We start from the raw sequence: 26,089 nt of genomic DNA, 5'->3' as shown, positions 1-26,089 counted from the left end.
ATTCCAATGGCCTTCTGATGGACATATTCTCATTTAACCATATACTCGGATGTTTCAGAATGAAGATAACAAGCCCTCAGTGGGAAAGCATAATCCCTCCCTAATGACAATTCCAGAAAGGCACATGAAAACAGAGAAGTATGCTTTGCTTTTGGAAGTGAACTTTTTGCTCATGAGCTATGCTGGCCATCCAGTTTAGGAGACTCAACCAATAGTTTTCACCTCTGCTGCACACTGACGTCCCTGGGGCTGAGAGAGAGCTGGGTGCCCAGGCTGTACCCAAGCACTGAGGGCAGCCTCTGGGGGCAGGCCCCAGGCAGTCCAACCTGCAGCCAAGGCTGAAATGGCAGGACGTGGTTTTAAACATTAAGTAGGCGGACAAGCAGATGAAATGCAGCTAGATAGAGAGAGAAAATTAAAGCGAAAAGATTCCTCTTTGGCAGGAGACTCTGACGGTAGGAACTGCAGGTCCAGTACAGCACCCCCAGTCACACCCCTGGGTCACCATCATGGCCCTCCCACGCTCTGGGAGGCGCTGCAGGGGCTGCCCGCTGGCTGGTGGAAGCTGCCGCTGGCCCTTCCACACCTTAGCTCAGGGGCTGCTGCACACCCACGCTTTTATGTCTGGGGGTGGGGGTGGGGGCTCTTGGCCACCAAATCCCAGTTGTTTGCAGTGTTTGGAGGAAATAGGGAAAATTTGAGGCTCGAGTGGCTTCTCCAAAACAATTCATGGGCACAAGGTTACCGCCTCATTCTTGAGCCAAAGAATCACTGGGCAGCCCAGGACGCGGGAAATCTGTGCCCTGAGCTCCACAGGACCTGGCAGGATCTGTGGGGCCTTTAGCAGGGGCAGGACTTTGTCAGCCAGGGCACCCATGCCCAGGTTTGCACTGCCAAAGGGCCGAAGGGCTCTGTGCCATTAAAACACATGCAGGGGTGGGGGTGGGATCGTAATAATGCCCGTGCCTCTGGTGCTGCCTACAGCTGCCCTGGGAGGAAGGCCCTCCCCATTAGGCTGCAGTGGAGTCCCACTCCCACTGGGATGCAGGGGGTAACCTGCAGCATTAGCACAGCCCCGCAGTGCTCACGAAGTGCACTGAGCCTCAGCCTGTCAGAAAGGTCCTCAGAGAAGCCAAGGATGATGAGGACGAGTGACTACAAAGGCGACACATCTCACCCATCCCCAAGACAAGCATCACGTGGACCACGAGCCCTGGGAAAGGGGCCACCACATGGCTACATGACACACAGCCTCTTTTTCTTTGTTCGCACGGGTTTCCTCACCTGTTCCTGTACTCTCCTGGTTAAGTCCTTGAGGGTCCGGCCAGATGCACAAGAGAGATCAGCAGGACTTTCTGAAAAGCAGCGGTGACTGGGGACTGGGTGACGCCCAATGCTGAGCTCAGTGACCTGAGCCGGGCCACTCTGGGAAAGAGGACCCCAGGACAGGCTGTCAATCCTGTGGGACATCCTGCCTGCTGATCCAAGAGCCACGTCCAGTGCATGAGCCCCTCTTGCCACACGATGGCAAGGGACGCAGCCCGGGTCAGTGCTCACAGGCCCTGTGTAGGGATCAGGTAAAGGGGACACGAGGGGCCAGGGCCAACACCCGCCTGGCCATACTGGCATCCAGGTCAGCTGGGGCGCAGCCTTGGGCCTGAATCAAGACCCGCCGGGGCCTATAAACACGTAACTGCCTTTTTGGTGACATGTGCTTAAACAGATTTCTGTAGCAGGAGCAGAGAAGTTATATTCAAAGGCAGGGCTAACTTCATTGGTAATTCCACAGAACATAGGGCCTGGGGCCTAGCTTCAAAGGAAAAGGTGCCTTCAGAGAGGAACTAAGCTATTTGGACATCAATTAAGACCTGATGGTATGGACCGAATATTCGTGTTCCTCCAAAATTTGTATGCTGAGTGCCGATCTCTAATGTGATCGTGTTCAGAGAGGAGGCCTTTGGGAGGTGATCAGGTCATGGGGTAAAGGGCTCCTACTAGGATTGATGCTCTTCTGGGAACAGACCCCACGGCGCGTTCCTGTCTCCCTGATCTCTGCCACTGATGCTCCAACGAGAGGGCCGCTGTCTGCAAGCCAGGAAGCGGGCCCTCATTGCTGGGACTGTGGGCTTGGACTTCCCAGTCTCCAAAAATAAATGTTTGGAATGTGAGAAATAAATGTCTGTTGTTTAAGCCAGTCTATGGTATTTTTGTCAAAGAATCCCAAAATAAGACACCAATTATTTTTTAGTGTTAACTCAGCAGTGAGCAGAGCAGAAAATTTAAAGCACTTCAGTTGAATTGCCCTAAAATCCAAAGACCAAGATATATAACACATCATCTTTCCCTTTTCCATTATCTCAACCATCATGAATAAATTTCCTTAGGCAATAAAGAAAAAAAAGTTAGAAGCCTGTTTATGATTTCAATGATCAAAACCAAATCTAAAATGCTCCTGGGCTCAGTGTGGTCAGCTAAGCAGAAGCCATGTGAGGAACCTCCTGGAAGCATCCTGAAAGGGAGAGGGTGGGTGAGGCCCAAAAGCTAGTGGAAGATGGCCAGACTGCATCGCAGTCCCCATTTCTGAAGGCCTAGGCAGGTAACTGAGCATCTCTGTGCCACACTTCCCCTTCTGTAAAGCGGGGTGAGGACAGGCGGACAGCTGGAAGATGACTTTCTAGGTTGTCCCTTGGTCCCATCTTATGTTCCAGCCCCCACTGCTCCTCTACCTGAAGCCCCCCCTCCACAGCTCTCGCCCAGGCCACCTGCTCAGGGAAGATGCCCAAGACCAGGCCTGAACAAGTGCCTGCCCCTCCCTCTCTTGGGGGGCAACATTCCTGGCAGCTTCTGCAGAAAACTGCTTTTCTGTCTGTACCCAGTCCCCAAAAAGTGAGCCCCACAGGAGCAGGGCCACTGTGACTGACGTTCACAGCATAGCCTCACCTGGTGCGGTGCTGTGACATCGAGGGTGGCGTGGTTGCTGGATGAATGAAGCATGTTCAAATTTGATTACCAGCTTAGAGTAAGCTTAGTCTACGATCCAAAAATCTACCAGGGGCAAACTCAAGTTTCACTGGAGAAGCCCAGCGCCAGATTCATTAGGACCTGACCTTTCTGCTCCGACTTCCTGCCAAGCAGCAGAAGCTCAACTCACCAGGGGCTTGGTCTTCCCGTCGGCCGGGACTTGCTTCTGTAACCTGAACCTGTGCGTGCCATTCTCAGAGCCTCTCGCCTGCTGGAGGAAGAGACTCTGCTTAGGGCAATTACTGAACTAGCAGCCGACGTCACGTCCAGTCACTGCTGCCTTCGCAGACCATGAAGTTAGTCACCGTTCCACACACACACCACACAGCATGCACTATACACACTATATACCCCCCCACATACACACATGCACAACCGCACACAATACACACATACCCCACACAACCACAGACACATCACACACAAAATACCCACCCCCCACAAACACCACATACACACATATACAACTAGACACACACACCAACTAGATACCCACACCCCTCCCCTCTGACGGCCCTGGCAGTGGATGGGCTACGGGGCTGAGGAGGAAGGAGCTGGGATAACACCTCTGGACGTGGCCCGTCCACGGGTTGACAGTGGCTCCCCGGCTGAAACAGGGAACGTCAGTGGCCTTGCAAGTTTATGGGGTGAAGTGAAGAGCTCCCTCTGGCTGTGTTGTGAGAGGGCAGCCACACGTCTCTAAGGGCCATGACCGCGGAACTGAGGGAGAGGGTCAGGATGGAGACGCAACATCAGTGCCTGTGGAGGTGCTGGGCCACGGCCTGTGCAGGCTCCCTTCAGGTGGAGAGAGGCCAAGGGCCAGGCTGGGGGCTCCCACATGTGGGGGCCTGGCACAGGACGGGGTCGGGACAGCAGGCTGCAGAGGTCCTGGCTGCATGTGACTGGCATCTGGAGCCCAAGGAACCTTCCGCAGGGAGCAGCCGTGGTGTTCACACCCGCAGCTGTGAGGCTGAACACTGACTGCAAGGGGCACGTGCTGTCCGGGGGACCTCAGTGGCTGTTCCAGCCACACAGGGAGGCCGAGAAAGGAGGGGAGCATGCAAGGGAAGTTGGGGAGGGGCGACTGGTGGGGTCTGATCGGTTAGGCAGTGCACGGGGCACCAGAGGCTTCACCCCAGGAGGTGAGTCCACCTTCCAGCAGCCGGACAGGAAGGGAGAAGGCTGGTGGCAGATGCGTGGGGGTGGGCAGGGCTGCAGGGGCCCCTTCCAGAGGCCACCCGTGGGCAGGGGGTCACTGTGTGACTTGGGGAAGGCAGGCAGAGGCCATGCTATGCAGGAGGGGCAAGCTACCGATTTTCTAAACCCAGATGGCAGTATCACACGCCAGCGGTGGCAGAGGCCAGCACACGGGGGACCTGTGCTCCTAGGGCGGGCAGTCCTGATGCCCACTGCATCCGTTTAAGTGATGTCAGCCAGCTTACAGCCAGCTGTGTCTCTGCAGTCAAACAGTGATGCCCTCCCAGTGGGGGGCCAGGATGGCCCCGCTGCTCGTGCGGATTGGCCAGTCCCCAGCCTCTAGCCACCCTCTGCTGGGACATCCCTGACCCACATGCACCAAGCTCCTCATTTCGGTTTCGCCATGGGCAATATCATTAGCCCTTTTCTAGAACTGCCGATGGTTTGAGGGTAGGACCTGTGTCCACACTTTATAAGCCACCGACAGGACCGGGGCAGTGACAGTCACCAGACACCTGGCAGACTGCACACCTAGGGGACGCAGGGGGCAGAGAGTGAGTCCTTACCGCCACCAGGGTGGAAGAGCAGGCGATGTCCTTCGGATCTGAAAGAGCAAACGCACGGCAATCTGTGAGCCTGGCTGGGTGTTCCCACCCACACCGAAGATAACACCCCACATGATGCTCTTATTCAATTAGCAACCATTTTATAAAAGAGCGCCCCAGGCAGCATGTCTGGGGGACGAGCCTGGTAGCTTGGCCAGCCTGCAAGGGACCCATATGTGTCCCCTGCTTGGTCAGTCACTGCAACTGCTTAATCCCAGGCCCTGAGGTTGGGAGAGGAGCGCCCCAAGCAGTGTCCTGAGGGCCCACCTGAGAGGGGAGGTGGCCACTTGGGGTGATGACAGTGGCTGCCTCTGTGGTTTTCTCCAGTCACTGTGAGGCCCCCAGGGTCAGTCAGGAGGCCTGTGCTCCTGAGGCTTGGACAGTCCCACAGTATGTGACTTTTCCTGGCTCTCAACTTGCAGGGCATGAGCACGTACATATCACCCTTGGCTGGCACAGGTCTGAGGGTGACTGCTAGGCAGACCCCGAGGGGCTGTGAACGTGGCACCCTGCCCTCTGGCTCGGGCCCGCACAGGAAGGAGGAACAGGAGGGAGCCTGGCCCTTGTTGCTGGTGATAAGAGGTATGTCTGAAACCTCCACTGCCCCTCCCGAGTCAGCTGTTAGGGTCGAGGAGGGTCAGATGGTTATGTCCGAGGTGCTCATGGCGTCTGTTGCTCCCATCAGCCATGTCCTGCTCTGCATACAGCATCCATGCATTGTCACTCACAGCCAGCTTTCACCATTCATGCCTGTGGACCTTCTCAGACCCGCAGAAAGGATAGGACATCAGTCCCCTTGGCAGAAAGGGTCTGGCGGTCTTACTTTTTGCTCTGCTATAGAGGACAGCAAGTAGCCCCTTTAGACAACATGCCCTGTGTCTATAGAGGACCCAGGCTGATGGTGACATCTCAGTCACGAGGAGGGGCCTCATTCACAGAGCCCGACTGTGGCCTGCGTGAGGAGGAGGAGAAAGGGGATTCGGAGCCGCAGACTGGCTTCTCTCTGCTAACAGACACTTGCGGACACAGGGCCTTTGGGTGCCTGGAGTCCCAGTGCGTGCAGAGGTCAGGCCTACAGAGCTGTCTCCTCCCGTGAGGCTGGTGGAGGGGCTGCCCGCATAGGGAAGTCTCGGAGGTCCGGTACACTGGCGAGCATGTGAGAGTCCCTGTCGAAGCTGTATACACAGAGAAGCCCCTGCAGACCACAGCTGCAGAGAGATTAGGGACCCTGCTACCAAAGGCAAAGAGCAGACATGGGAGTCTGGCCTACATACCAGAGTAACAGGGGCCTTGAGCCCCATCAACCTTTCTTGGTTCCTGTGGGAGCCTCACTGCAGGCTCCAGGGCCCAAGGCAGGAAAGAGAAGGGCCTGGAGCCCAGGAGTGCACCATTTGCATGCAGCTGTCTCCCACAGGTGCCAGGGCAGGACTGGAGTGTATGCTCTGGCAAAAACACGTGGGCTGTGGTTAGGCACAGGGTGGACTCAGATAATGGAATGACGGTGGCTGAAAAGGCATGGGTACATGGTGTTTCTCAGACACTTTTTAAAGAAGAGTCCCCACAGCCCCCAAGAATAACCTTTCAACTCCCAGGGTCCCAGGGAACCTGGGTTTGAGAAACATTGACTTTAGACCCTAAACTCCTATTGTAGGAAAATGCCTTTCAAGTGCATAGTACATCTAAGAGAAGACAGCATTTATAACTGACAAAGTTTGGTTATTTAAAATAATCGAAATGGAAAAAAGTTTAATTGAATCCACAAGAACATAACCCTTAAAGCTTCCATGGCCCGAGTATGAGCAAGTCTGAACGGTGAGCTGGCGGGCAGTCACACCCCAGCTTCACCACTTAATGTGTGCTGTTGGGCAGGCTGCTGGTGCCCTAAGCCTCAGGTCTTTTCCCTGAAATCCATGGAATAATATAAGCACCGAGCCTGGCTCAGGGCTCAGAACACAGGAAGACTTGACATATGGTAGCCTCCCCCTTCCCTCCCATCAAAGTGTCCTAATTATGACACGGGAGGAACGGCCCCAGAGTGTGTGCTGCTAATTCCTAAGAAGCCTTGAGAGATGTCTAATTCCACACAAACAACAAGGTCAACCTCAGACTTTGACACAGGGGGAGATGTGACCTCAGAGGCACAGCCAACACCGGGTGGAAGAAGCGCGAACAGGGCTCAGAAGCTTCCTTCTGCAGGAAGGCAGGGAAACGCCAAGCCCAGTAGGTGTCCACGGGCCGAACGGGCCAAGCCCTGGGGACCAGCCTTAGGGAAGCAAGGAGAGGAGACAGGGAGTAGCCAGGCCGGCTTGTTAAGGGCAACTGATCGACCAGGGCACTTCCTTCAGCCGGGACACATGAGCCACGTGAAGGGGTGCCCAGCAATGCAGAGGCGAGAACTAGGAGCGGGTGACAGAGTGACAGGAGCCAGGACGACTCCACGGCTTGGGGGCGGGACCAGAGTGCATCGAGATGCCTGTGCCCCAAAACCACAGAAGGCAGCTGGAGGCCCAGGGCGGGATGGGCAGGCAGGAGGCGCAGCGAGATGAAATTCTTGGTGGTCCCATGGAGCTCAAGTGAGGATCTCGTATCACCTTGACTATACTTAGCAGTGATGGCTACTGGCTAGACAGGAGGAAAGAAAACCGTCAACACCGGGAGGATCATGTTAGGCAGAAAGGAGTGGAGGGTGCCCCTGGGGCCGGGCTGCAGCCCCCCACACCCCGCCCCTGCCCATGGTGCCCAGGGGTCCCCACTGGTGCCAGCTTGTCGCCTTTCCCTCCAGGGCTCAGGAGAACCCGAGAAGCAGGAGGCGCAGGCCTGGGTCTGAGAGTGCACCTGGGTCTCCGGTGCCTGCAGCGGGAAAACCGTCCGGGCGTGGTCTACTGGCTTCCAGGCTGGCAAGCCTGGTGGGAGCTGAGAACTGCATTTCTGTATAAGTGGGCCAGGGAGGGGTTAGCACAGGACCCTGAGAGGGGAGCTGGCAGGTGCAGCCTGGAATAAGAGGGAGGCACTGACAGAAGTGGGCACAGCCCTTGGTGCAGACCCTCTCAGACTTGCCTGGCCTAGGGGGTAATGGGGGAGGACAAGTCCCTGCCCAGGGTCACTGAGCCGAATGGGTACAGTGCCAAGATCCTCAGCCAGGCCAGCAAGCCAGCGCCTGTCTGCTGCCACACTCTGCTCCCCACCGCAGTTCTCCCCCTCCCTCCAGAACCAACCCTTTGTCAGTCAAGGGAGAGGGTAAAAGCCACCTGGACTCTATGCCTTGGGCAGAAGACCCCCAGCATGCCCCACTCCAGTCACGAGGAAGTGCACTGTTCTCCAGGTGATTGTAACAAACACCCACAGAGCACAGGTGCCAGAGCTCCAGGTGGTAGGGAGCCAGTCTGGAGGAAACCAGGTGACACAAATGACTTTTTCCCGAGCTCTTGTGACACTCAAGCTACAAACGTCACAGGTTGGCAGGTTGGAAAGGGGGTCAAAGTACCCACCATCTGCTTAATAATGCACTTGTCTGGCCACTCTGAGATGCTAAAAGCGTCCTCAGCCCTGGAGACACTGGAGGAATGGGAGGTGCCGCAGCCCGACCCTTTGTGCCCAGGCCAGCGGGCGGGTCTGCACCCTCCTCCAAACCTGACTTTGATTCTCGCTGACAGACAAGCTGGCCTCCAAGCCTCACATCGGCTTGGCTATTTTAAAAATTAGAAGGTTAGGTTAGCAGTGAGGAAAACAAGTGAGAAACTGCATAGAATATGCCTTAGCTTCTTGGGTGGGGGGGCCAGTGGCTCCAGATGTGAAGCTGAAGCTACAATTAATGCCCAGCATGGATGGAGCGATGTGAGCCCTGAGCATACCTACCCGCAGCTAACAGCAGGAGCTGTATAGCACCATACGACTGATTCTCCTTTAAGCCACATCAAAGAAGCAAATGCCAAGCGTAACCCATGGGACTAGCTTGTGGGTCAGAACACCCTGATGTGAAACAGCTACAGCAGCGCCAGCTACAAATCCTTGTCCTACCAGAGCTCTGTGCTAAAGTTCATTTCACACTCAAAAGTTTGGTATTAAGTCTGGAATGGAACAAAGAATTTGGTTTTCTGAACAATCTTCACCTAATTAAGACACTAGGCTTAGATCATGTCATGGTTTGTAATATTGTCTAAAATGTATCTAATCAGAAAGTGAACAAGCTGGCAAGATACATATCAGTTGGAGGCAGCAAGACCAGGGTGAGCAGGTGCAGCCACAGGGGCTGGGTGCTGCCCCTGGGGAGCCGTGGGGCCAGCCTCTGGGAGATGAGCCTTCCGAACATGGGAAACCACGTGCCTGGCGATGGAGGTGGGGAACTTTAATTTTAATATCAGTTACTCCAGAAACCAGGGAACAGCAGAATATCCTTCAAGACGAGGAGATAAACAGCTAACTGGGGAAGTCCACACCTGGGGAAGGAGGTCTCCCTGGCAGGGCAGCTGGGGCAGTGCAGGCTTCATGACTAAGAGCAGCAGCACGTTCTCTACAGCTTGGCCCCCAAAGTGCACCCAGGGGCATCTCCAAGGCCACAGGTACTTACGTTCAATGAGGAAGAGAAAGCACAGCATCCCCATGGCTGCCACGATGACTCCAGGCACAACGAAGGACAGGCCCCAGCACGTGGACACCCAGTAGCCAGCAATCAAGGACCCCAAAATGTTGCCCACGGAGGTGTGCGAATTCCAGACCCCCATGATCAAACCTCGCCTGCAGCACAAGACACAAGATGACAGATGAGGTGGAGAAGCTCAAGTGGGCTGGTCTGTGCAGCACACAGGGCCTGCCATGTCAAAGAGCCAGCAGGGAAATAAAGAGGCAACACAAATGCTGGTCCTGCCAGCACAGGACCACAGTCAGCACTGTGCGTGCACTGCACCTCGGGCTGATTCATTCTGACTGAGAGAGGTTGGAGGCCTTCTGCTGAAATTCTTGGAAGACCTCAAACTCAAACTTGTGCTTCTGCCATCTAAGCATGATCATCTGATGAACAGCCCCTAAACAGAAGTCACCCTGCCAAAGCTGCCAGATGAAGGAGGGGCTCTGGCTGGGCTCCAGAGCCGGTCCTTGTTCTCCTCTCTCCATCTTGTTCATCTCCTGTGCTTCCTGGCCGGAGCCCTGGTTGCACCATGAGCCAGCCAGCCGAGCAGTGCAGTCGGGACTGCTGCTGGGTGACCTGGACCCGCCGCACTTCCATGTGCCCGGGAGGCCTGTGAAATGCGGCTGCCACCTCAAAAGGCCGGGGGTGGGGCCCTGAACTCTGCATTTCTGCCAGGTTCCCGAGGAAGGTGAGGCCAATGCTGCTGGCCAGCTGTGCAGAATGGCACAGACTCTGCTCGCCCACAACTGGGCGGCACCCCCACAACAGAGGCCCATCTGAATTTCAGAACCTCAGGTTCCAGAGGCTTCAATCATCCTATTTCATAGTGTAGATGAGCCACGTGTTTTTCCACAGTACAACTAAAGAAAAACTAAAACCAACGTGGTCTTGTTCTCAGTAGAATCTCTTAAAAAATAAATGCTACTGCAAACAGGGTCCCCTTCCCTCACCTTCCTTTTCCAAACCAGTTGCCGAGGCAGGTGACGACGCTGGGCCAGCCGGTGGTCTGCACCAGTCCATTCATGACCTGCAAAAGCGGGAAGAGGACTGAGCACAAGTCGAGCCGTGCCCGTGCTCGTCTCCAGGCACGGCTCACAAAGCTTACGGTTCTCTGTTCTTTTGAAGTTTGGGGCACAGCCTGGACTCTCACAAAAAGAAGGGGGCAAAACTCTATTTGATGTGAGCCTCAGCAGCCAAATATGTGTGATGTGCTTTACAGAGTACATGTGTGCGTGTACTTTATGGCAAAGGTAACACATGCCTATTGTGAAAATTCTAGAACAAGTAGAGAAAAGAAAAAAAAATCTCTTGCTAGATTAACTATGGTTAATAGCTTGGGGCCAGGCTTTCCAGTCTCTTCCAAATCTAAAACCACAGAAAGAGAGAAAAATTTCACTCTTTTTAATAGAACTGTGGTTGTACCTTCAATGTGGCTTGTAGATGGCATGTTCTCACTTTTTATACCAGGAAGCAGGCACTGTTGCCAGAGGTGCTCTGAAGGCGCATAACTGTGACCCAGCACCTGGGGAGGGCGTGCGTCTGCTTTCCCAGAGCTCCCCGAGCTCACATTTGAGAGGGGATTAGGGAGCATGTGGGACAGGTTTGCTTTAGTGTTGGGAGCATCCGGGGCAACCTCAGAGGAGACAGGGAACAGGGTCCAGTCTGGGGCCTTCAACCCCGCGGCATGACCAGCTCTCCGGGAGACTGTCCGGAAGCCACAGGCCTGGCCTCCCCTCCAGGGACACGTCGGGACTCCGCAAGTGTGCTTTCCCCCTCCTTCCCCTTCCGTATTACTGTAAAGTGTGAATCACTTTTGTAATTAAAACAGCCAAACTTTTCACATCCTAGGGTCAACTTTTAAAAAGCCAGCTCCATACAACTTGCTGTGATGACTTTATAACATCCCCCAGGCTACTTGGCCAATCTCAGATGCTGGGTGTCAGCACTGTACATAATTTTCCATTTCTAGTCAATATTTGCCCACACGGCTGTTGGGAGGGGCAGAGCCAAGAGTTTCCGGGAGGACAGGGCCCAGCAGGAAGGGCCAAGCCCCAGCCCGCCTGCGCCTTAACGCCCCTCCACGCACCACTGGGCCCCCGCCTTCCTCCCCACTGACCCCCTCCCACCACCTCCTGCCACCAGCTGAGCCCGCCTTCCTCCAGTCCCTGCCGCACCCCGCATCCCTCCACGCCCTGCGTGCGCGAGTCTGTCACCCAACAGAATGCCTCCAGCTCATCTAGATGGAGGCAGAAGGAGTTCGGGGCTTTGTGCTTCAATCCCCTGCTGGGGTACTGACAAATAGGATTCCTTAAGAGGCAGCCCCTGAAACTAAGGAAAACCTCACAGTTGCTGGAATTTCAATGCAAAAAACAGGAGGGAACGTCCGCAGCAGTGCCCACCCTGCCATCAGACAGGACATGGTTTAGTGCCCCTCCCGTCATCTGTCACTATCTCTCTTGGCAGGGGGAGTGACCCTAACTGAAACACCCCGCCCAGCTCATCCTGGAACCCTACGTGGTGAGCCATGACCCAGACCTTACCTGAGTTACCACATAGAACCCAAAACTGTGGATATTGTAGAAATACCCTAATCCAAACAGAGCGGTGAAGGCACCACTGGCCAGCATCCCACAGGTTAGGTAACACCGGATGGGCAGGCGCTCGCCTAGTATGCCACTGAGGATGGAGAAAAGAAGGAAGACAAATGTGAGAAAACAAACACACCCATAATGTAAATAACCCAGTTATTTCTTTCCGGATGTTTCCATGATGTTCTCTGAGCTTTTAAAAGCACTACAATTTCCAGGAAGATTTAATCATGACTATTTCTCAATGGAGCATTTATCAATCAGAAATTGGCAACTGGCAACCTCTCTTGAGATTTTATTTCTAGTATAAGTCACTAACTATCAAATAATAGACCTCGAACACTATGACTTGCAGGTGATAGCTGTCAATTTAAAAAAACTTGTTCTGCTAAGTCATAGGACAAGTTACTTTTACATAAACAATAGCTAGTAAATATACATAGTATTTTTAAATTTCAACTGTCAAATGTCATGCTGTGAAAAGGGATCCCTTGTGACCTTGAGCAAGTCTCCAGGCCCTCCAGCTGTCATTAAGTCACCTGCATTAAACGCTGGCTGGACAGGCCCTGCCACTAGCCCCTCTGTGATCTACCACCGTGATCTATTTCACAGACAGAAGATTCTAAGTGAGATTTGAAACACGGGAATAGAGGCTCTGTGCTCCTTTTGAACAGCAATGCGACTCAGCGAAGAGCACACCTCTCTGGAGAATCCCCTCCCAGAGCTGTCTGGGTGCTCCCGTGAGGCTGATCAGTGCGTGCTGAGTGCCTCGCGGATGACGGGGATGCAGTAAAATGACTCTATGGGGCTGGTGAGGACGAGAGGTTCTCTGCTTCCATTCTAGGGCATACACTTCACAGGCTTTTACCACTAGCACACCACACCACTAATGTCATACGAAATACATCCTTCACTGCCTTGTGGGTAAAGACACTGTGGAACAGCAGCTTGGCATTGTGACTTACTAGTGAATAGGAAAACAGAATAATCACCGAATAGGAAAACAGAATAATTCTGAGCCGCTGCAATCATCAAAGACTCTATGGGTCTCATTTTCTTCTACATTATGATTTAGGAGTCAGATTAAATACAAAATATGATGAAGAATGACATCTGCCTGCCCATGAACAGCACTCCCGAGCTATCTCCGCAATTCTAGTCTTTCATCTTAAGAAGCATCACACCAGAGAACGTTTCCTTTTGAATTTACCAAATAAAAAAGATCTACCTCATATCATGCACATGACCTCTGAAACAAGAGAGCAGAGAAATAACTTATAATTATACACAATATTCAGTTTAAATTTTAAACTGAGTAGAAACTGGTCACACACAAGCTCAAGAGTAAACGAGTCACCTGTTTCAACCTGTTCACTTCAGAGAAGAGGAAACATGTTCTGGGGGCGAGGAGGTGCTGGCTGATCTGCCCAGGGACACAGAACAAGTGGCGGAGTCAGGCGGGCCTCCTGAGAGCTAGTGCCATCGGCAAGGACTTGCAAACATCCTCTGGTCTTTCCATACAATATCAAGCCCAAGTCGGTCTCTGCTTAAAGTTTTTAAAGGGGAGTTCTAAAATGGAATGGACACCATTCCGCACATACCATGCTCATACAGGAACTAAAGGCCACGCTGCATCGACTGAATCCACCAGGAGTGACCTGGGCTAATGAAGGTGCCCCCATATCTGAGTCACCTGGTAGATCTCACTACTAGCCACGGGCCACGATGTCACCAAAAGGCAACACAAGCAGCAGTGCACTTCTCATAATAGTCATGAGGCTACCGTGGGTGCCACATTAGAATTTCCTAATGACCCTAACTGGCGAGCTGCATGAAAAATTGTATTTGCCAACAAATAAGCAACAATAAACCCACTTTATTTAAACCAGGTTTCTTAACCTCAGCACTCCTGGCATCTTGGGTCCAGTAATTCTTTGTGGAGAGGGGCTGCCTATGCACTGTGGCATGCTTATTAGCACCCTGGCCTCTGCCTAGTAGATGCCTGTAGCGCCCCCTTCTCCAGCTATGAAAACCAAATCTGTCTCTAGGTATTGCTAAATGATTCTTAGGGGACAAAATCACTCCCAGCTAAGAACCATATTTGAATACTGTCTTCTAGTAAGAAAGAGCACCCTCCAGCCTTTGGTTCCTTTGTGCTACAGATGAGTGGTGTCCCTGGGAGACCGCAGTCTTTAGAATTCAAACGTGTGGCCTCAAGATGGAATATGGCTGGTGGCCTGGTTGTGACCCATGCCCTAGGAAGCCTGAGGCTTACACTGGACTTCCCTTCCATTGGGCTCATGTGCTGTTGTGCACCACATGCTTTAGGCTTCCATATCCATCATCTTTCATTCACTTGTTCATTTGTTCCCTGGGACAAGCTCTGCACTGCTAGGCAAACATGGAAATACAATAGGGGGCATCCGCTCCATCAGCAGACAGAGCGGAAGGGCCCTCAGCTGGGGAGGGGCACTCTGGGTGGTCTCAGGAAAGCAGCCAAACATTTACATGGATCCCCAAGATTCTCAAAACTCTCAAGGTCTCTCAGTCTCTGAACAAAAGCTTATTGGGCTAAAGGCCTTAGTCCCTCCAATGCTTTGTTTTTTAAAACCTGGCTGCACTGCATAATACCAGGTTTCAATGGCCAGTCACATGCCCTGCTACCCACGTGACATGCACCAGCCTTCCAGGTCTATTTTGCATGGTGAATGATCACATGTAACAGACGCGGGGGCACACCCCATGCCAGGCACCTTGGGGCGCTCCCCCTGGATTTGCTCATCTGATCCTCCTACATGCCTATGAGTTAAGAGCTATTTCCCCCATTTTGCAAAGGGGAAACTGAGGCCCAAGGTGCTGTGGCAACTTGTCCGAAGCCACACAGGTGAGTGCTGGTGCTGGGATCCACATCCCATTGGTGTGTCTGGGGGCCACAGCCCTGGCCACCATGCACTTGGCCTCAGTGTGCTCAGGAGAGCTGCTCCAACTGGGCTAAGTGGGGCATCCAGGCGGACATGCCCAGCACACACTGTGAAACCCACCCCGACGCTAGGAGGCATCCATGAGTTGGGACATGTAAGTAGATGGAGGCCCCTGAAACCACAAGAGAGGGAACACCCTGCTGAGCACCACAGGGCAGCCAGCACCCTGTTCCTAAGTGCCCACGTCCCATCCTGGCAGGGTGCACAGTAACCGCTGGACCCTGGGGCCAGGACAGTTGTCCGCAGATGGTCTGCCCCAGTCAGCAGGACATCCAGGGCACCTAACCATGCTGCTTAATGGTCCGGCCACATAGCATGACATGCATGCTGTGCATCCGGGTCTCTGGGCAGAGCCCCCGCATGCAGCCCTGAGCACGCAGCACACGAGACACCTGCACGGAACCAGACCTACCTCAGGTACATGCCGACAGCGTACGCACACAGGAAGGAGTAATCCAGGGCTCCGAGCAGCTGCTGGTAGTTATCCCGATCTGTACAGGTTGAAGATCAACAGGAAAAGGTGAGGAGTATTTAGATTTCACTATCAGTTTATGTTTCCGGGTGGGCAGTAAAATACACACAGCTGCCCTGTGCATCTGGGCAGCGCCTCAGGCGAGAGGGTGGTTTTGAAACAAAATAGGGCAGCACGTCTTGCTTGGCAAAGGGAAATAAAGTTGCCACGTTTTCAAATAACCACAGAATAAACATTGTTTGGATTAGATAAGACCCCCATTATTCACAGTGGTGGTTTATACATCTTGTTCCACATGTTTAACTGGCTTTGCTTCAGCCCCACCCGCCTCTGGGATTTCTCTCCTTCCACCTGTTTACTTGGCAGGTCCTAACTGCCAGCTCTGATCAATACAAAACGCAGACAATCCCGGCAGATTTCCCCACTAAGAGAAGCTTCTCTCAGGAGGAAACCCCTGTGCATGCAGGCACGTGGGAACCGGCAGAGGGGGAGGATGCACGAGGAGGGGCACGGCCACAGGGGGGCCGGTTCACTGAAGAATGTCACACTGCTGCTCAACCGGCAGGGCCAGGGCTGGAAGCTGGGCCTGCCAGTGGTCTTGGCTCGAGGAGACGCCAGGGGGCTGATGGGGAACTCACCAAACGGGGCCCAGCCGCAATCGGTGGTGTTGCCTGGGAGCAGGGGGTGGGGGGTGGCACCAGCTGGCTGGCTCTGGCCATGGAATTCGATGTCCCTCTCATCCAAAGCAGCACAGTACCTGTGGAGCTCACCCTGGGCACCCACAGGGAGGCCAGGGGCCAGAGAGAGGAAGTACAGTCAGGTACAGCCCAGCGGGGCAGTGAGGGAATAGCCGCCCCTCTTTTAAAAGCCTTCCCTGGTGACCGAGTTGCATGGGGAATGAGGCCCCCTGGGCAGTCTGCCTAAGGGTGGAAGGTTTCTCGGGCTCTCCAGCGGCCCCACCCCTGGGCATACACAGCCAACACAAGCTTGCAGAGGCCCCAAGACCCCTGCTCAGAGCATCTGTGTGCTGAGCGCTGGCTGCCCATAGCAGGATGGATTCACCTTCCTAGAGTCACACTGTTGAGTGCTGCGCGGCAACACCAGGGAACAAGTCCCCAGTCGACGCCACCACGAGGAGGAACCTCACACAACAAGCCCGGCACAGGACAGCAAACAATTCCAGAACGGTGACATTGGTGAGAACCGCAGTTACCCCAAGGACAGTAATGAGGCAGGAGGGGCCCAGGGAGCCTCCTGGGAGCTGGGAAGGGGCCGGACCCAAATGCAGGTGGAGATTTCCTGTGTGAGCGTGTAAATATTTGCCAGGCTAGTTGCTTAGATCTGTGTGCTTTACGACGTGCAAATGACACCCCAATAAAAGAGAGGCAGCCAGGAAGAAGGCTACCAGCCCACCCAGCTGTCCAAGACACAGCATGCAGAGCAGGGGCCAGGAGCACTGAGAGGTGTGGAGAGGGGCCAGTTTGGTGGGGAGCGTGGCTGGGAGCTTGCTGACTGGAGGGCAGGAGCCTGAGCGAGCAGATCCGGGGTCACCTATGGCAGGGCTACCACTCCTCACTGACAGCCATTCTGGGCTCAGTGCCGCTGACTGCCTTTCCCTGATGCATCCTGTGAACGCCAACTGGGCCAGACCCTGGACTTCACAGCCTTAGCGAAACACTAAACATTTCACTACGGAAGCTCCAGGGAGGGTGGGAGAGGACCTCCCAGGCTGCAAGGGAACCTGTGAGTTCCCTCGGCAGGGAAGCAGGGGACAAGGAACGCTGCGGACAATACCCCAGATGGGATGTCACACCCTCTCTCAACAGTGAACATCCCCTGGGAGGAGCTGTCTGCGGGAAATAGAGAGGGTCCCAGAGGATTCCTTTGGACCCTTAAATACGCAGAAAAGATTTTGTTTTGGGTGATGATAGATGGGAGGTGGCCTAGCATCCTGGTCAGGGACACAGGCTCTCCGCTGGGACCCCGGTGCCGCCGAGCTGGCTCCAGCCCTCAGCTGGGGCACGTGAGCTCCCTGGTACCCGTTACAAGGCCGGAACACCCCAGCCTGTCCAGCGCTGCTGGGAGGACAAGCTGTGTGCAGGGAGCTCCTCTCCGGGCCCCTAGCCCTGGAAGGGGCTGTGAGCACGGTCCCTCCTGTAGACTCCTCCTGCCTCCACTTACTCCCGAACTCATTCAGAGCCCCCCAGCCCTCCTCCTTCATATTGGAGATGCAATCTTCAATCCCCCCGTCCCCCACCGACAGGCTGCAGCAAAGGCAATACAAGATTTAATATTACTCCGGCACAAAGGGTTCTGAGGATATTTAACCACGTTTTCAACAATACTGCTCTATCTTAACATTTCAATGAGTTTTATTTCCAAAACCTCTTGTTTGAAGGAAAATTAAGGAATAATTAAATCAAGATGAACTGATCAGAGAAAAACTCACCAGGCGAACTTATTCTGTCCATGGTATAAAATCATTTGGAGGGGAGCTAGTCCTTTGCAAATTTTTTGCAAGCATCTTTCAACAGATAGCATATGAAATTAACCAACATGTTACAACAGGCAGTTATTACAAGTTCATCAATCCACAGACTATGTGGCCACCGAGGAATGTGTATGAAATGCTGAAGGAGGAAGAGCAGATGGAATGCTCCAGGTACATGGTCCTCACAATTGTTAAAACGTCTGTGAACACGCAGTGGAACAGCAACAATGTAATGAGAGCAAAACTCCAGAGAAATTGGAAGGTGGTGGGTGGGGGAAGGCAGGACCACACCGTGGAAGGTCACAGAAAAGCACGAAGTCATGAAGCAAGGTGCACGTGGGCGGAGGGGCAGGGACAACTGGGATCTGGGTGTCCGCATGTAACCTCCTGCCTACAAAGTCCCTGTCCAACCCTAGCCCGCTCCCGAAAGTGGGCAGCAAAAGGGCATCGTTTTCAAGGTCAGCAGGCAGCTACGGCCGCTGCCAGAAAAGGCTGGGCCTGCTTAAGTCCTCCACTTGCATACCCCACGCAGCTGCCAAGGCAGAGACATATTCATGGGGGCAAAGTAATTTCCACATGAATGAAATTAGTGAAAGAAGGCCCATTTAATGAAGACTCTATCCTTTAAACTATGAACTTGAGCAACTTCACACGGAGCAACTCTACTTCCATCCACTCACTCATTCCAAACACGCGCGCTGGGTGCCTCCGCGGTTCGCAGCCCTGCCCGGCCCTGGGCCTGCAGCCATACTCCTCAGCCTCCGCGACAGGAGGCACAAGCTGGAGCCTGGAAGGCACGCAGGCGACGCGGAGAGGCCCCGGGGAGAAGGGCGGAGAGTGAGAGCCCAGCCTCGGGCCTCACCACCCCACAGGAGGAGAGGGGCTCTGCCGTTTCACTCCACCTTCGGATGACTGGGGGTGAGTTCAGGGTGCGTGTGCCTAAGCGTGTGATAATCTACATGGGGTGGATGTAGTTAGTGAACTTGCTCTGGTTCATCAGGTCGGGTGAGTCCGTTTCCTTTAACTAGTCCTTCACACTCCCTGTGTAAGGCCCTGCCCTGGAAGGACCCCCGGAAGAGAGGTGCAGGTCGAGGTGCCTGCTGTGGTCTCGGTGTTTGTTCTGCCCCCAGTCACGGGCTGAAACCCAGCTCCCATGGTGTTGGTAGGGGGAGGCGCTGTCTTTGGAAGCTGAGGTGATTGATGCCCTTGTAAGAGGGACCCCAGAAAGCTCCCTTGCCCATTCCACCGCGTGAGGGCACAAGAGGCAGCCACCTGCCCGCTGGAAGGTGGGCTTCTCCAGACACCGACCATGCTGGCATCCTGATCTGGGGCTTAAGGCCTTCAGAACTGCTGCTGATAAGCCCCCCGGTCTGGGTATTTTGTTACAGCAGCATAAGTAGATTGAGACAATGCTCAAAGCAGGAAGAGCAGACAAGTTGAGCACCACTGACAAACTGCCTGAACATGGCTACGTCTCCTTGGGGGATCACGAGTGCCATGTGAAAGCACACCAGTCACACACAGGCACACGCATGCATGCCCCCATGCACGAGGTGAGCAAAGGGACAGGTGACACTCACAAGGGTGAACAGAAATGTACAGGGAGCCTTTTGGTTTATTTTTAAAGAATGGAATCATTCGACAGAGACTTATGTACACCTTATTCTTACTCAAAATACCTTTTGGAAACCATTCCAAGTCAACTGGTTTAGTTCTAATTAATTAAGTAGTTGCACATATTAAGTAAGATAAGGATGTTACATAATTTATTCACTCTTTCATCTGCTGATTAGCTTCACATAATATCCAGGGTTTGTGTTTTCTCTTTTCCCTTTTTTTTATTGCAAGCAGTGCTACCATAAAGACGCTTATGCAGACTCCTAAGTGCTGGTGCTTTTATTTTTATGGGTGAGATTCCCAGAAGCAAGACTGAAGGTGTATCTTACTATTGTAAGAGGTGTTACCAGAATGCTTTCCTCCAAACGGCTGCTAACACCTCACACTTCCATCGCCATCCCTGGCAGTCCCCCCAGCCCTTCTCCTCCCCCATCACCACCAGCAACAAGGGCTACTACTCTCTTAATGTTTTGCCACTTGGTGGGTATAAAGTGATCTACTGTTACTGTGATTTGTACTTGTGAATACTAGCAAGTTCATACAGTCCCTGGAAAGTCACACCCCTTGTCTGTGAACTGCCTCTTCATCCTCTCCATCATTCCTTTTTCTTAACTTCACATCCCCAAGATGAACATAATTTTGTTCTTGGATTTTTACACTTTATTTTTTATATTTAAATCTTCAATGTATCCATCTGCTCTTTGTAAGATAGGTATTAATTTTTTTCTAGATGAATGACTAGTCTTCCCAATACCATTTATTAAATAAACTATACTTCTCCCATAATCTCTACCAAACTATATTTCCTATTCTATCCTACTATAAAATTCTCTATTCTTCCTATTCCTATTCTATACCATACCATAATAATCTGATTACAGTGGCTTAAAAATGTTATCCTTTTCACTTTCCTTGGTAATTAATTCTTGGATATTAGTTCATATAAACCCTAAGATTGTTTTATTCAATTAAAAAAGATACCACTGAGGTTTTCACTGGAATTGCATTCTATTTAAATATTAATCCTGGGAACATTGGAACTTTCCAGATAGCAAGATTCCCACCCAAATCCATGGGATGCACTGCCAACTTTGGGCTTTATTCTCCGCCTGTCACCCAGGACTTCACAGCTTCCCCCTCATGGGTCCTGTATGTGCAGAGATGGCAGGGCACTCACTCAGACCAATCAATGCCACCATTCCCCGGGGAGCCACAGGGCTCCCTGCAGCTCAAGCTCCCCCTGAGAACCCGCTCCCAGGTGTTTACTCTGGCCTAGCCTGGGAGCCCAGCTGGCCTGGTGCAGGCCCCACCTGTCCCCCACCTCAGGCTGTGGCTGGGCCAGAGCTGGGTCAGCAGGTGCCGGCTGTGCTCGCAACCCCACCCCCTCCAGTCCCGTTTTCCTCATCATCACTTTTTTCCTTTTTGTTATATTAATGTCAAAGGGAAATAAAATGTATCAGCAGTGATTAAAGGTAAGTCTAAACAGAGTGACCTAAACCTGACATGACATAATATGTCATGTTCTATAAATGACATTATGATTCATAATCCCTGGCGATCAATTCTAGGTAATAATTTTGTTTTGCTTATAATAGGCTAGGACACATAGACTGCAGGTAATTCAAAACTGTCCCTTGGATCAACAGAATCATTACTACAAGGTGTGCTAAAGCATGAGAAAGCTCTGTCAGGCATTATCAAATCTCAACTACCACGGTAGTGGGATGGCCTCATCAGCTTAGAAGGCACGCACACCCACGGGTTGAGTGTCCAGGAACAACTCAGATGCTAAGTCAGAAAACCTGGCTGTGCTGCTGGGAATGTGCTCAGGCACCTAAATAGATCACCTGGCACGAAGGCTGAGAGCAGGGGCCGTGGAGCCCTCACAGGATGGCTATGAGGAAGCTGCTAAATGGCGAGTGTGTGCACCCTGTTGTGCCACGGTGCTCGATAAGCCGCAGTGACTATTACCTTGAGATACCTAATGATGAGCTGACCATGGCCCCTCCTGACCAGTGAACCCTAAGCCCCCAACAGGGAAGCTGGGAGGGTAACCCAGAACAATGTATGTCCCTTCCTGGCTAAACAGGGACCATCAGCTGGAACCCAAGTGCCCTGTCCCGGTGCAGATGGCCAGCCCTACCTCCCCATGCTGCCCCTGTCCCAGCACAGACCCCCCCACCAGCAGGCTGGTGGCTTCATCACAGTGAACGCCATCCTCCACAACGCAAGTGCACCCTCCAAGAGCAATCCTGAAGGAGGCCCCCTGACTCTGCCCCGTCCACTCCCCAGGGCTCACCAGGCCCCAGTGGTCTCTCCCTTCTCCTAACTTGCCTTTTTCTTGAGTTGTAGAGCACTTCCCTAACTAGGGAGCCAGGAAACAGTGGGGGCTGCTCCCTGGTGCGGGTTTCAGAGTCATTGCTCGAGTGGATCAAGGCCCACCATCTCCTGTTCCATCCTTCTCTCTTTTGTGAAAACCACATTTTTAAAGGTCTGCAAACATTTCCATAGTTCTTAAAACCTGATATATCAAAACAGTGGGAATATTTTGCCAGTGACTTGAAAGGCACAGAAAATTCCTGCTTATTTGGGGTCAGGAGGGGTTTTGGAATCCTTTGAGTGGATGATGCTGTCTGACAGCATCCTCTGGGTAGGTGGGGAGCGCAGGGCTGGCCTGGAGACCAGGAGCGGCTGCACAGCGCCCAGGGGAGCGGGGGACGCACGCGGTGAAGATCAGCAGCACAGTCCTGCACCAGTGTCCCAGCGAGGAGGAAGTGTGTGTGGTGGGGGGCAGTGGGCCATACCGAGCTCTCTCTGGCACCTACGGTCTCCTGTTCCCTCTATAACAGAGTGAGAATCACGCCTGCTAATGGTTTACAGGCAAATGGCACATTCCTAGGAGTGTAAGAAAATGACCTGCCCTCCCTCAGCTAATAGGTTGTTACACAGGCTTGTCACCTTTAATTGTCTTTCCTCAAAGTCTAGTTAAATGCCTGCTTGACACTTTCCTGTCCAGTCATCCCTGGAACAGAACCTCTGTGCCTAGTGTTACGGGGAACCTGCCGCAGCTGGGCTTGGGATGGAGCTGTAATGACAGACGTCGTGTCAGGGACAATTTAGGATTGGATGCATTGGAGGGAAATATCACACAAGGTAGAATAAATATTTAACTAAGCTTTAGAATCCTGAAAGTGCCAACTAATACAACTGAAAGCATACTACCTCGAAAGTTATAAACCTGGAGAACATTTTAAAGTATTTTAATTTCAGGAAAGAAACAAAACCAAAACAGCAAAATGACTTGCTTCCAAACATGCCATTGTCGCCATTTTCGGTGCTCCTCCTACACTCCCTCCCAACCCCCGGCCTTTAAAGTCATGAGCTCTCAATAGATTCAGGCAGGACGCAGAACTGAGTGCTTTTCATGGTTTCTTACCTTAACTATGCTGATAGGCTTTCGAGAAAGGTGGAAACTTGCATACAGCAAAAATGTCAGAACGAGAATGAAGGCTCTGTACCTGCAACGCAAAGCAGAGGTGGGAGATGGCAGGAGATAAGGCCAGACACCCCATGAATCTGGTGCACTGTGCTTTTATACCTTCTCATGTGTATTTTATTCATTTAGTCCTACGTCAATTATTAATCCTATTACAGCAACAACCTTACATTAAACAAATTTGCCACTTTTGCTCTGTTCAAATTGGAACTATTTAAACATTCATTAAAAAATTAACTGCAATTACAGAAAAATTGAGGATGCAGAAGATTAACATAGGAGTTTACAAAGCAGACAAGAAGGAATGATTATTTTGTTTGCAACAAAATTAACTTCAAGTTTCTTGTAAGCCTGCTCTCCTGGGCTTTTAAGATCATATTTATTTTTTACTTTTTATCTTCTGTGCAACTTTTAGAAGGACACAAGCAAGGCAGAAGTATAAATATCTCACTGACCTCAATGAGGGAAATACAGTGATGCTGACAAGCTAGGAACAGGGCCGATGGCATGACAGATATTGGCCCAGGGCCTGCTGCTGTTTTTGGTGTATGAGAGAAGCAATTCCAGAGTCAGTGGGGACATGTATAGGAGACTAAAGAAAAGACAAGGCTTTAATAAGAAGGCAAAAGGCCATTCCCAGTCCAAGGCCAAGCACTCCCTAGAAAAGTGAGGGGAAGAACAGGTCAGGAGGAAAAAGTATTTGGCAGGAGATGAAGACCAAGGGCTCCTGCCAGGTAGTCAGGTAAGGACCTGAATCTGTGGGACAGCTTCTCTGAGAACCCTGCCAACCTGGGGAGAGTGCCCTTCCCAAAGGTGCATCTTCCTCAAGGTGTTCCACTTCCATATAGAACCGAATAGTAAGTTCAGTTCCAGCCATGAGGCCCAGCTCCCAATCTTGAAGACCCTGTCGTGTTTCTGGCCCCAAAAGGCCAATGACTTTCAAACTGCGAGGCAGCTAGAATTGCAGGTGCCCCAGCAGGGGCACAGGACACAGAACACAGCAAGGCAGGTGCTCCGCCTCCCAGGAAGCCCATGTGACACCAGCACCAGGGCCACATTACCACTCATTATCACTGGTGGGATTTACTCAAAGGCAGCCTCCAGCAAATACGAAGAATCCTAGGGGCCCCTGCTTCTCTGGCCACCACAGGTAGGGGTCAAATTAATATTTCCAGATTTTAAAAAGATGCTATTCTAGGTGGGAAAAAAAAGGGTTGGTACTGTGGACTTAAACCTACAACCTCCAGAACACCTGTGCCTTAGGGAAAGGAAAACACCTAACCAACTGTCAGGTGCTGAGTAAAGCTAAGAAAAAGTGTCTGGGTTAATCCATTTCTAACAGAAAAAAAGTGTATCTCGCAGTGACAGCACAGGAGAGGTGTGCTCCTCCGAAGCTCCCTTAGGAACGTTCTTGAATATCACATGTCCCCAAAGAACAGCACAACACTCCAAGCTAAGAGACTCAAGGCAGAATATGTTTCCTCATGAGAGTGTTATTTCTCAATCATATGCAACTAAGGAATACATAAATGCTTTAGATGAGAGTTACTGAGCAGTGTGATTTGGCATAGATACTAGTCCAGAGATAGCTTTAATTCAGAAACAATGAAATCCACACACAGCCCTGATGGGAGTCCTTTTTGGAGCATCTTAAAGGAGGGATGTGATGTTGGTGATCTAGCACTGATCACTTGGTTAAGGCATGCACTGTCTGCCAGCTTGACCCTTAGGAAGCTGCACTTTCCCCCCTAAGTAATAAGGAACTTGTGGGGCACTATGGGAGGTTACGTACACACCCTGCAACTTCCTGCTGATAGTGTGTCCACTAAAGGTCTTTGCCTCAAGTGGGTAATCTTGATGTTTATAGGATGGCAATATCCCAATTGAGCACTCCTGCTATAGTTAGCAGCTGGCATTCAACTGCGGGGAAGAGCTGTCCTTTCTCCCAGTAGTGCATTTATTTAGTTACAGCAGCATTTACAGGACTCACTGGATTCTTATTTTATCCAATAGGCCATAATCCATTACTTGTATTGTTTATTTAACCTCAGATCACCCCAGATTTGGCCAGAGGGCCCCTTCCTTTGTAAGCATTTCTTCTTTTCTGGCAAAGATAGTCCAGGCTCACCTTACTTTCCCTGCCCCAGTCCTCACCTTACTATATCAGCACAGTCTCCAAGGAGCCTGCCTCCTTCAGTGGGAAATGGCACATAGAAACCAAGATTTGGCACCAGATGTGCTCACTCTTGCCAGGGTGCTGCTCTTCCCAGAACCTCTTGGTGGGCAGGATGAGGGCATGTTACACACATACATACACACACACATCAAACACACACACACAGCCATATCTGTTTCTCCCTGCCTTTCTCTCCAGTTCTTCTTGATATCTTTAACCCCAATCCAACACCACACAAGTCACTCAGTGCCCCCATCTGTAATTCCTTCATCATCAGTGAGAAGCTTCTTCTGCAGGATTCTGACAAAATGCACAAACTGAGTCTAATCATGAGGACTCCTCAAACAAGGACAGTCTATAAAATAAATAGATAATGCACTTTAAAAATGCCAAGGTTATGAAGGACAAAGCAAGGCCAAGGAACAGTTTCTGATTAAAGGACACTGAACCCCCAGGACAACGAGATGCAGCGTGTGATGCTGGGGTGAGTCCTGGGCCAGGGAGAAGCCACAGAAGACGTGGTGGGACATCCAACATAGTTTTGAATAAATGGGTTATATGAACTGTGGATTCGATAATAGTGAACTATCAGTGTTAAATTTTCCAGTTTTAATCTTTGTATGTGGTTACATGAGTATGTCTTGCTCACAAGAAACACACACTTAAGTATTTGGAATAAAGGACCATAATGTCTGCAACTACTCTCAAATGGTTCAGAAAAATATGTGTGTGTACATACGTGCACCAAACACACACGGCAGAGGGTGGGGAAGCAAGTGGGGTGAAATGTTCAGGTTTTGCCTGCTAGTTGACCTGGCCCC

The 26,089-nt window shown here is 51.9% G+C and overlaps 1 protein-coding gene across 8 annotated transcripts in view; it reads right to left on the bottom strand.

The window, feature by feature from the left end:
* SLC37A1 (solute carrier family 37 member 1) overlaps nt 1-26,089 on the bottom strand; it is a 68,478-nt gene that overhangs the window by 20,567 nt on the left and 21,822 nt on the right. For 6 of the 8 annotated variants that reach the window (XR_008998591.1, XM_057504926.1, XM_057504936.1 and 3 more), the window contains 8 exons: nt 23,033-23,114; nt 16,127-16,259; nt 15,429-15,507; nt 11,988-12,123; nt 10,398-10,474; nt 9,391-9,557; nt 4,785-4,822; nt 3,152-3,232 (listed from right to left, as the gene is read on the bottom strand). Coding sequence is in view for 7 of the 8 variants with exons in the window: in XM_057504926.1 (XP_057360909.1) it covers nt 3,152-3,232; nt 4,785-4,822; nt 9,391-9,557; nt 10,398-10,474; nt 11,988-12,123; nt 15,429-15,507; nt 16,127-16,259; nt 23,033-23,114 (793 nt within the window). In the remaining variant the exon portion in view is untranslated. Of the gene's footprint in view, nt 1-3,151; nt 3,233-4,784; nt 4,823-6,097; nt 6,266-9,390; nt 9,558-9,859; nt 10,295-10,397; nt 10,475-11,987; nt 12,124-15,428; nt 15,508-16,126; nt 16,260-23,032; nt 23,115-26,089 lie in introns of those variants that run through there. The other 2 variants (XM_036876851.2, XM_057504940.1) reach the window with 2 other exon arrangements.

Source organism: Manis pentadactyla, chromosome 1 (genome assembly GCF_030020395.1).
Source record: "Manis pentadactyla isolate mManPen7 chromosome 1, mManPen7.hap1, whole genome shotgun sequence".
NCBI classification, from domain to species: Eukaryota; Metazoa; Chordata; class Mammalia; order Pholidota; family Manidae; genus Manis; species Manis pentadactyla.
This window is presented reverse-complemented; position numbering and strand designations above follow the sequence as displayed.